Source organism: Nothoprocta perdicaria, unplaced genomic scaffold, assembly GCF_003342845.1.
Source record: "Nothoprocta perdicaria isolate Ctin4 unplaced genomic scaffold, notPer1 scaffold_306, whole genome shotgun sequence".
NCBI classification, from domain to species: domain Eukaryota; kingdom Metazoa; phylum Chordata; class Aves; order Tinamiformes; family Tinamidae; genus Nothoprocta; species Nothoprocta perdicaria.
Window position 1 is genome coordinate 756232 of NW_020455540.1, and position 11908 is coordinate 768139.

General features: G+C 39.6%; 1 protein-coding gene across 1 annotated transcript in view; it reads right to left on the minus strand.

Annotated features, from left to right (window-relative positions):
* The window catches only part of LMAN1 (lectin, mannose binding 1), an 18446-nt gene extending 8532 nt beyond the window's left edge, over positions 1-9914 (minus strand). The window contains exons 1-10 of the mRNA XM_026042509.1: positions 9706-9914; positions 9115-9269; positions 8922-9029; positions 6200-6261; positions 5378-5477; positions 3799-3922; positions 3378-3436; positions 2638-2770; positions 1581-1774; positions 1392-1462 (exon numbers count right to left, since the gene is read on the minus strand). Of these exons, the coding sequence (XP_025898294.1) occupies positions 1392-1462; positions 1581-1774; positions 2638-2770; positions 3378-3436; positions 3799-3922; positions 5378-5477; positions 6200-6261; positions 8922-9029; positions 9115-9269; positions 9706-9910 (1211 nt within the window). The 5' untranslated portion in view covers positions 9911-9914. The remainder of the gene's footprint in view (positions 1-1391; positions 1463-1580; positions 1775-2637; positions 2771-3377; positions 3437-3798; positions 3923-5377; positions 5478-6199; positions 6262-8921; positions 9030-9114; positions 9270-9705) is intronic.
* Positions 9915-11908: the final 1994 nt, after the last annotated feature.

The following is an 11908-nucleotide window of genomic DNA, read 5'->3' on the forward strand; positions in this document are numbered from 1 at the left end:
CACACCCAACACACACTTTCAAGCACAGGAATGTTCTGTGCTTCTGAGGTTCATAATTTTACCAGCAACCTACAAGGTTAGGATCCGTATACCAAGCAGKAACTTAATTTGAAAGGGTACAGCATCTGAATCCTTTTGAAATAACTGCATCTTAAAAGAAAAAAAGAAAATCAAAACTCTTAAGTGTTTAAGTGCTTAAAAATATCCCTACAGATACAGAAGTTTCCTGAGCTAACTGCCAAAGAATCCTCCAAGAAGAGAAAAATGCTGGTTTTACTTTAGTACAAATAGATTCTAACAAGCTACAAAAGCCTGTCACACAATCAAATTAATGCAGGCAAAGAATCAGACCTGTAACTGTGCATCTCCTTTAATGCAACCACCTGAAGTGAAAATATTGATGTATCYTTTGATAGACACAATCTTCTCAAGTAAGTTTAGACCATAAAATATTAACTTAGAACAAGAAAAAAATAAATTCTTTAATAGCAAAATGAGATCATGGAACTCTTACGGAAAGGACAGGTATTTCCATTTCTGTACAGTTTTGAAATATTGTACTATTTCTAATCTACACCACAAGATATGAGGACAAGGTTAAATAGAAGGGTTAAAACAAATCAAAGCTACACAGAAGAAAAGGAGGGAAAAAGTAAATGCAAGAAATTTAATGCTAGAGTGCTCTTTTCTGTGCAAGATATTGCACAGAAACATAGAATATTTTTATTGTGCAAGTATCATAGGACAACTTGTCATCTAACAAACCAAGGTATTTTTAGCCATAAACAGATTTTTCAGTTTGTTCAAGAACAAACACTCCACAACCTCTCTGGACAACCTATTCCAGTGTTCAGTTACTCCCATAACACCATAATGTTCTTAAGGCTAAGTACAATCTTCTGCATTCTAGTTTGTGCCTATTGCCCATTATTCTGTCACTGTACATCACTGATAAGAGGCCAGCTCAGTTTCCTTTACCCTCTCCCTTCACATAGCGACCCCCATTGCTATAATCCTCCTGTGCGACCACCCCTRGCTGAACAAACCCAGCTCCCTTGGCCTAGGGCCGATGCTCCAGTCCCTTCAGCATCTCCGTTCTACTGACACTGACTGTTTCTAAAGACTCTGTATCGCATGTTGAGGATAAATGAGACCAATGGTACACTCTTATACCAGAGCACCCACACATCCTCCACACACACACACACACACACACACACACACTCACTCTTTTAATACCAAACTTGAAAACATGCACACAGGCACCACTAAGGAAGTAGTGCACAGACATTACAAGTCTGCCAAAACTCTCAGTGAAATAAGAAGCAGGATTAAAAAAAGCAGAAGATACAAAATGAAAAACAAGGCCTTCATATTTAGAAGGCGTTTACCTCATTTCATCCACTTGTCTAATGACCTCTTCTTGAGTTTTCACAACTTGATCAATCCCTTGCTGAGAAACCTGGACAGGAAAGGAAGTAGTTAAAAATCAAAATATTCAACCTATCTTGGAAAAAGCAATTGATAAGGCTTTTGAAATCAGATTGAGCTCTCAATCATGGTATATTTTTKGAATTCACCTGTCCTTGCTGATCTGGAACACCAGCTCCTCTTCTGGTAAACTCCTCTGTCACAGCAGAGACGTACCTCCTCTGCTCATCCAGAATCATATCCAACTGCCTATTAAGCTGCTTGATTTCAAGATGAATCCGATTCTGTCCCTCAAAGATTTGCCTCAGTTCACGATCACTCACAGTTTCAAAAAGATCATCCGCTATGAAGAAAAAAAGGATTTTTTTAAATATACTTATATATAAATATATATAAATTAAAAAAACCCATACACACGCGTTCCTCATACGTTGCAAGTTACAATTTGTCTTCTGTCTTACAAGTTTCCACACAGACACAGTTTATCCTGGCAAGCTAACATACTACTTCTACAGTGGCTATTTATCACCATTATCAAGGGCAAGAACACCAAAATACTATTCTAGTGACCAAAGAGAGAAAAAAAACACACATCCAAACCCAGATCCACCCCCAGAGTTCCTGTTCTAATATGCAGACAGGCTGAAACATAAAATGCAGGTGAAATGATGTTAATAGTAGGAGACAACTATGCTTGCGTAAGCTAGTATCCTATTAACTTCAAGTGCCTCTCAGATTAGATCTGTGAGTGTGAAGTGAAAAACTTTTTTAAAAAACAGTAGCTTGATATAAAGACATGACTGGGCCTATTTTGAAGGAATGTGCTCCTCATATGCGTGCACTTAAGWATGGCTAATTCAATCCACAAAAATAAGAAAGCTAATCTTATTTGTGTTTCAAATACATCTTCAAATAACAAAAAATCATGCTCCCTTATCACCACTTTTCAAAGGGCTACACAACTTCTCCCTCCTACTGTCCCATACAGATCCTTATCGTTCCCATTAAGTTTCTTTTCATTTTTTTCATTCACCATCCAGACATTACAGAGGAATGTTGTATTTTAGAAAGCACTAAAGAAAGCTAAATCAATAGGATTTTGATTAGGAAATAGGAATGGTATTTCACAGTATCAGGTTCTAACCTGGAAGATCCTAGAAAACATAGGTTTTACTTGACAACTGAAAAATTGCGCAGTTAACTTGCCTGGCTGTCCTTGCACATCAGGATGTTCCTTTTGAAATTCCTCTTTCTTTTTATCCAACTCTTGCTGAAAGTGTTCAAACTCTTCTTGATATTTCTCCTTATCTTTTTGAGGAATTTCCGTATCTGGTGTAGGCTTTAAAAATTATCAAAGAGAGAAATACTTATTGCTATCAATCATTAAAGCTCTCAAATACTCTTATATGACTGTCTAGATTTCAGATTTGAAGAGAAATATCAGATTATTGGAGCACATTAATATCAAGCTGAATTGAGGAATCAAAGGTTTCCATGGAGACTGATAGCTTTTCCCTGATGCATCAGTTTCTGTGATCATAAAGAATTCAAGTTTACAAGCACAGATGATGTTTTGCAGTACATAATTGTTCTAAAAGAAGAGGAAGCTGAAAGCAAAACATATTAATTTCCAAAGTAATTTCCAAAGTATACTGTATAAAAGTATCCTTTCAGTTTGTTTCTTAAGTACTTTGTTTTAATTTAACAGCAGGAGTCATTTTGCAGATACACTGTTTCTTCAATAATTCTGATCTTGAAAACACAACTAAAATGTTGCTAAAAAACTACAATATTAGTCTATTTTTTTTCCAGAATATAGATGACAGCACAGATACACGGAGAGAAACAACCAAACACTCCCACACAGAACAAAGTTAAGTAGCTAAGGTGCTACACACAGAAATACACACTAACATATTTTAGTGATTACATACAAAGATACTTACAACTTCTTTGCCAGGTTCAGTCAGCTGGAAGGTCAGAAAAGAAAGGACATCATGATCATCTATATTAAAAAAAAAAAAATACACTGAATAACTTGTTAATTGATATTGCCATCAGTTGAAGAGAATGAGTAAAAGTAGTGTCTTTAAGTTCCAAAGTCAAGCTTGTACTTGACAAAGACCTTCAGCGAACAAAGTTCTTTCAAAAGTTCATGCYGTAGAGAATGAGACTGCATGGTGGTCCAAGTTTCTGCTCTTATGCCAGTGACGTTATTTCACATAATTGACAAGAAGGTTCACTGAAATTTCARCACGAGTTGCTAAGCAGTATTTTGCCAAAATCTTTAGATGTACATACAATCTCATTTGTTCTGTAGCTAACCTAATGCAGCACTCAGATAAACTCAGTGAGGAGTTATGTTACCTGCAAGTCCCCCTGTGGCTGCAGATATTCCAAAATATCCCTGTGATGGCAATACCATATCTTCCACTTTTGCACAAAACTCATAGTCTTCTTTATCTGGAGTAAAGCCATTGTTAATGAACACCTGAAAAGAAAGCAATAAATCTTACTGCATAATTCCATTTCTGTTAATTATTTTGTGCAAGTACAGTGATGGCCAAAAATAAATACAACTTACTGGGCAACTTGGCAGCTAATGCTAGAAAGCAAGAATTATTTTCAGAAGTGCACTTATAAAAAATAAAATACATCATCTTCCCTTAAAAAGAGTTCATCATGGAAAAGCTCAACATTTTCTTCTTCACTTGAAGAGTATATATTGTGTAAAGTTCAGCAATACACACAAAAATACTTTTTTCAGGTATAAACAGCAGGAAAACAAAGCCATGACTGGAAAATTGATAAAATTCTAATATTGTCAACTTTGATTCAGGAAGTACTTGACTTGCAGATCACTGAAGGTCAGTCTGTCAGTGAGGCATTTGTGTAGGGTGGTGGCCAACACACATCTAGAAGGGTTGCTCAATGTTATTACTTTAACTACGCTTAGAAAAACTTGCTTCCTTCCCTAGATATATTGACAGAATTGCTAAGGTGGGCAGCACTGTTTGGATCACAAGTTCCTAGATAAAGCAGCAAGAACAATGCATATATGCTTGAAAAGTCCCAAATTTTATTTTCATTCACCAGTAACAAACAGCCAAGACCATTACAATACAGTACAAGGTCCATGTTCTCTTAGATACCCTTGTGTTTACTTTTAGACAAACTTTTACTACAAAATGATAGACATGTTTTAATTGGCTAATAGCTAGGAAGAACATGTTTTCAGTAGATATCAGAAGCCAGAAAAGAAACATTTCATTTTATAGCTCTCTTAATCCAGTGCCATGTATTTTTCTGTCCCTTTCTGGACAGCATTCACAACTGAAATAATTTTTAAGATGTCTTGGACACTTCTCTACACTCCTCTACACCAGCTATTTTCTATGTTTTCCAGTGACCAAAGTCCTGATATTTCCTGGAGATGTGAAGCCTCAAATCCCAAATTTAAGTCTACTGTCAATGAGCTTCATTTTTTAAAAACATTTTGGGAATCTCTTAAAAAAAAAAACAATAAAAAAAAGCACCAATAAAACATTGCTGACAAAGCCTCAGCAATTTAGGCCAGCATGAGAAATACCATTCTAATTCAGGGAGCGCTTAGGAACAGGTGCTGGCTTCAGGACAAATCTATAGCCCAGTCAACAACAAAGGAAGGGTCTAAGCATTTACGAGCACACAAGTAGGACTGACCTGTAAGTACAAAACAAACAAACACACAGCAATACCTGCCAAAACAGCCCAGGAAACTACAGAATGCAGCAGTATACCTAAAAGCATGTCTAGTGTTTGCAGCACTCTACTACAACTTCTATTGCTAAGCACAATATTTTCAGACATACTGCAATTATCATAAGGGGTTATTTGGGATTTTGCAAGTTAGAGCAGCCACATAAGCTGAGAAACTTGAGTTTTATGTGATTTCAAGAGTACTTACAGTCAGTGTTTTTTGATAGTACGTAATCTTTGCTCGAACAGGATAGGGCTTGTTACGAAAGTCCCTCTGACAGGATGCCAGTGCTTGTGTGGAACCATCACTATAAAAGACAACAACTTGCATAAAGCTACATCTTATAACTTACCACCTAAGACAAAGAAGAAAAGGGGCGGGGGAGGGAGGAAGAAGTAAGCAGCACTACGCTAACCTCCACGGATGTAAAAGCTATCCCATAACTGCATTGAGTTTTTCTAAAGGTCTGTGATCAAAAGTAGTAATCTAGAACACGTCTTCTCAGAGAATCTACAGATGTTAGTTGTCAAAAAAGTTAACATTATGTCAATAAACCAACATGAGCCAAAATTAAATGGATATATTTTACTATCAAGGAAATAGATTTCTGCTAGTCATTCTCAATAATTATTAGCAGCATGTGGACGCCAATAAGCAACAAAAAACCCAGAAATCTGTAATTCCATTTATTCAAGTTACCCCTAAGGACACAAAGCATTTAAATATCCATCACTTGCTCATTTCTGGGCTGCTACTGCCAAGTCTCAATTAAAATAAAATCTCAAACTGAAGGAATGTGGATGAACAGCAACATTTTTTAAGGAATGTTTACAAACTTTCCTTGAAGACAATCTATGCTTTCAGAATGCAGTTTCTCATTAGTACATACTGAATATTGGTACTCCTCTGCATGGAACACATGACTTAACTTGAATATTAATTTGTGTAAAGAACATCTGGAGTTTCACATAATATTTCACTACCCAAACCGAATACCCACCATTAAACTAACACCAAAAATAAACTTACTTCTGATGGTCATATAGAAGTTTTCCATTGTTGCCTACAAGAATCACACCAGGATTGTTTTTCTATTAAAAAAAAAAAAAACCACTTAAATCATATGCAAAGTGATAGCCCTCTGTGATTATAGCATATAAAGACATTGTGCTACAGAAACATTATAGATGTTTTAGTTCTATATAGTCTTCATGCACATAAAATAAAAGGACTGAAATAGCTCTGTCATGCTGTGTGTTTTGCAAGAAATCGTTACATGCCTTGAATAGTTAAGAGTGCAAAAAATAATTAAGGGATATACTATTAATTACCATCACTTGACAAATACATAGATATACTAAAAACACAGTTAGGAAAAAATCATATCCAGTGAAGGCATAGATTTTAAAAACACTGGAGTTAGTTCATCTGACTTGGGCTACATGCACTGCAAAAACTAGATAAAGAGTGCGTTGGCACTCTGCTAATCTCACTACAATCATTAGAAAACCCTGAAGAACTAAAACTCTTTTGAAAACACCTTGGGCTGCGTAAGTTGCTAGAAGGCAAGAACAAAGTGGTAAAAACAGACATTATAGATTCCTATCAGGTTTCCTCCAAGTGTTTAGGAGATGAATCCTGTTTTTTACAGGAACCTGGTTTTCAGAGGTAAACTTCCCTCCCCCTTCAAAACTTAAAATTCACTTAAAATTCAAGAAACAGTGGTAGTCTCAATTCACAGTGTTTGGGGTGTGAGGTGACTTTTTTGCTTTAATGGTCTGAGAAGCACAACCACCAACTGTGTACCTTTATCACATATATTTTGGCAGCATAAGAGAACAGATTTCCGGTATACAGATATCACTGTGTTACTATGTTTTAAATATGACTTGAGAGTCAGTTTTAGTATTGGTCTTACTGTCTCAGTGCTGCTGTAGTATCTTATATATCACCATTTTACTGTTAATTTCAGTTTAACAGTATTGAATTAAATCATAGTATACTTGTATACTTGCATATATTTTGCACAAGGTRTGTACAAACAGTTTAATTTCAATGCATTAATGAATAAAACACAAGCCAAATCTCTCTCAGAGCTAAGGGGATTGCTACTAACAAGAAGCGTTCAACACTGACTGCTGGCGGACAGCTCAGTTTCAGTTGTGGATCATGTCTGGAGGAAGATTTGAATTGTGCAAACATAGAAGATCTTGAAAGCAATTGCAGAATCCACCCAAAGCAGAGAATAAGTTCAAGAATTTTTGCTTCCAAAAGACCACAGAAAGGAGGAAGAGGTGAAACAAGCAAACAAACAAAAAAACCCACTACTAACACACACACAGTCACAAAAGAAATAAACACAGAGATATAATAAATTCGACTCATTACATGAGTTGTATGTACAACATACAGCTTTGGCAGGATAGGAAAAAGAAACATGCAGTTTTAGAACCAGTGTTGTCACCAGGGTGCTTGGCAGTACTACAGGAAGCCCCTTGGGTGCTGTGCATTAGGCTGAGGGCCAGGTGGGGCTTCAAACATCTTCCACTGAATGTACTGAAAATAGGAGAAAGAATTTCTCCACATAAGGATTGAAGAAAATAACAAGAGCTCACTTAAATGTTGGAACTTGTGAGATGCTTTGAATATGTCAAAAATAAAACAGGCAGGGGATKCTGACTTCCGTTTTGCTTAGAAGTGACACATCATCACTTTTGAAAAAGTTTCACACCACAGTGACTGAACTTTTCATGAGGAGTTCTAGCCCTGTCAAAGCCTGGCAAGCAGTGCCATCCACATGCAACTTTTAACAGATCCCATCTTTGGCCAGGGTCCACGTTCAAGGCATGTATCAGAAATCAGTAACAAACATAGCCGAAACATTCCAAAGCAAGCCAAATAGCACAGGAGGAGGAGGAGAGGAGGAAAAAAAAAAAAAAAAAAAAAAAAAAAACAACCCACACCAAAACCCTGACCAATTAGATATCAGTAGATTTATCCAAAATTATTTTGGATTGCTGAAAAATTAAAAATCCAAAGTGAGTATCTATCACTGAATTTCTGAATTTAGAGATTCAGAGAAAAAAATTAAGAAAAAGGAAAAGGGGGAAAACATGCACACATAAAAATGTCATAGAACTGCTGTAGACAGATTTGGTTCAAGAAAAAGAGCATCCCTTAAAAAAAAAAAGAAAAAAAGAGAGGTTGTGGAGTCTCCTTCTTTGGAGATCTTTAAAACCCGCTTGGATGCAGCCCTGTGCCACGTGCTCTAGGTGACCCTGTGTGAGCAGGGGGGTTGGACTCGATGACCTCTGAGGTCCCTTCCAACCTTCGGCATTCTATGATTCTATGAAAAGGCACAAAACTTTGTATTTCCACAGTGGCATATACTGATGCAAAATGACTCTTCCAAAGCACAAGCCTTCAGATCTATCAATACTTCAGACTGTGACATTTTGAATTTCAGCTTGTACACATGCCAAAGCTATTTTCCCCTCAAACCTAATAGGTTATTCTCTACTGTATACTGGTTTATTTACATGCTAGGCTTTAATTTTCAAACTTAAGGATCCATTAAAGAAAAAAAAAGTTTTGAGGAAGCCTAGTTCAAATTCTGTAAGATAACATATCTTTCTGAATATGAGACAGGGAAAAAAAAGAGTAAAAAAGACATTTTTTCACAAAGCTGCAAATTCAAAAAAGAAGTATGAAATTCATTTGCAAACTTTCAAGAAGTTTGCCTCCAACTAACCTTTCCATCATTGTCAAAAGAATCAAAGAAGATTCCAACTCCATTCCACTGATCAGCTGCCCCAAAAACAGGACCTTCCAAGCCTTGCTCTTCCGTAAACCAGATTGCCTATATACAGAAAACAAGGGTCATTACTTAAAGATTAGCACACTATAGAAGAGTGAGTTTTAAGTTTATAGCAAAATCTTCATACCAGCCCATCAGCTCCAATACGGCCTCTTCCCGTAACTCGAAATGTCACCTCGATTTCCCAGAACTCAAATACTGATTTATTCTTTGTCCATACAGAACCTCTTTGGCTTTTCAGAGAGGTTGTGATGCGGATCTGGTCTGCACTTGGTATGGCATCTGGAAAAGGGGGAAACCAACACAGATTACTCAAGGTAATGTGGATGACAAGTGCTTGACTAGCCACCTGGTTAACTCTCTAACTAGTTAACTCTCTCCCTAGCTGGTGTCCTCAGCTAAGGAGTTGTTTTTGATACTTATTTTATAATAGATAATTCAAACATTTGGAAGTTTAAAAGAGAAAAAAAAACGTATCTTATTTTTGCCAGGTGAATTGCCAGTGTCGTACAGCGGGCTCATTCACCTGCCATATGGCGCCAGAACGCACAGTCCAAGCACAACACTGGCCTTGCTGCTCARGCACCGGTTCCTGGGGAGAGGGGCCACGGAGCCGGGCGGGCCGCGCCCCCGGGCCGGGGTCGGGACCGGGCTGGGCCGCCCGCGGCGCGCAGGGCCCTGGGGCTCCCTCCCCCCGAAGCCGCCCGGTCCCACTTACTGCCCGTATGCGCCCAGAAGGGCACGGTGCCATCCGCCTGCACCAGGTGCGGCCCCTTGAAGCTGTACTTGTACTCGAAGCGGCGGTGCGGAGCGCCGCCCTCCGCGCCCGCCGCCTGGCCAAGCGCGAGCGGCGCCGCGCCGAGCACCAGCAGCACCGCAGCCACCAGGGCCGCGCGTCCGACCCGCTGCGCGCGCGCCGCCATCTTGGCCGTGCTGCGCCCGCCGGGCAGCGCCAACAGGGCGCCGCCGGATTGGCTGCGCGGGGGGCGGGGCGTGCGCGGCGGGGCGGGGCCTCCGCGAGCGCCTGCCCCGCCGGCAGGTGTGCGCGTGTGGTGGGTGCGCGCGGTCTGGCACGGCCGGGCGCGGAGGGCGCATGCGCGGCTGCTTGCGCGGCGTCAGGGCGCGGCCTCGCCCTGCGCCCCGGCCCGTATGAGTGCGCTCGCTCCGCCCGCGCGGCAGGCGCGTCCTGCCTGCTGAAGACCAGCATCGTCTCGGCGTCGGTGTTTGTTTGTTTGTTTGTTTGTTTGTTTGTTTGTTTAACAGTGCACTTCTACCTGGGCAGGAGTTAAAGTACAGGCTTTACACATTGACTGGAAGGGATACGTTTCCTTTCTTGGTTACACAAAGCTTTGAGCAAATACACTGATCAGGTGATATATGCAGGCAAAATATTTCTGAGATAAAATTGAAAAAGAACTTGTATAACAAAGTATTCTTGATCACTTAATGTTAGCTCATATAGAGCAAGAAGTATTTAATATTTTGCTTTGCACAATGTTTTCCACACAACTATATAATATCTATAAATAAAAAGTTTTGTTTTTTACAGTGTATTTGTGGGAGGTATTCAGGGAATTATTAGTCTTCTTTGGCAGCTAACCAGACACTGAAAACTCAGCTTTTTTTCTGTTCTCTGAAAATCCAATTGTAATTTTTCAGGTGGAGGCCTGGCGCACTGGGGCAGTGCAGGAGGTCGCGTGAGGAGGACACGGCGGAGCGCCCAGCGAAATAGCAGCGCGGTGTGACACCCTGCCCACCCTGCATGTCTGGCAGCCACTGCGGAGCACCATGAAACAARCGCAGCAGCCTTGAAACAAGCCTCTTGCTGCCCCTAGACATAAACAGGTCTGAAATTCTGCCACACAGAAGCACTAGCGTAGAAGCAATTTCCAAACTAAGAGCGCAGATGCTACTATATCTTGCTGTTATTTTATAATATTGTCTCAACCTAAAAGCAGGTAAAATTGTTGTGCAGTTACATATGTCATTCTTGCCATTGATTAACCTGTTGCTGGATTGATAGTGCCTTTATGTTTTGTAGAACGCCTTGTGGTTATTTCCTAGCTGGTGCAGAGCGTGAGAGTCTCCAGGCTCCCAAGAGCATTCCCTTTTCAGGGAGAAGGATTTTCCAGACCACCATAAGGCTATTTCCTAATTAGCATATTAGTAGCATTTAGTAAGGAAAACTAAATGCTTGTCTCAAAGCTGTGTAACCAGCTCATTTCCCTCAGCTGAAGAGGAATATGCAGTAGTCAAACTATTTACGCATACATATCTATATATGCACACACATACAAACATATAGATATAAGCATATTTATGGACACCCAATTTATGTATTGTAGAAAGCAGAAAGGATGTTTTTACCAACGTCAGACATCTTAAATAACACAAACTTGACTGTTGAACCAAGCRAACCTAGCAAAAGAACTTCTGCAGGTTAAAATTGGACATAGGTGGGCCAGCATAAATATTGGTTGAGGACATGACCTTATTGCATTTGTCAYTAATATAGGCACAATTTTAAGGTGAATTCCTAGCCTAAAGTGCATAGTAAGTGGCCTGTCTGTGGTTACATAGATACATTTCACTTCGGTTCAGCCATTACCTCTATATGACTCTCCTGGCTCCTTTAGTTAGCATAGAGAAATGACCACTCTTGGGTCAATTTTCAGCTCATTCTTGCCAGACGCCTGAAAGGCCTCAAACGAACTGTAGTTCCCATTTCTTTGCATTGGTCACAGGGGGAGCTAGGTCTGAGGTGGACATTTCTATCATAGGGGCCTCATTCAAGAAGATCTGACACTGAACAGCTTGACAGGTAACTCCACCTCTTCTCCCCGTTCCTCAGCAGTAATCACTTTTGCAAAGCTCTCTGCTGGTTACAGTTCTGCCCCGTGGTCAGAAAAATACTAGTCAAC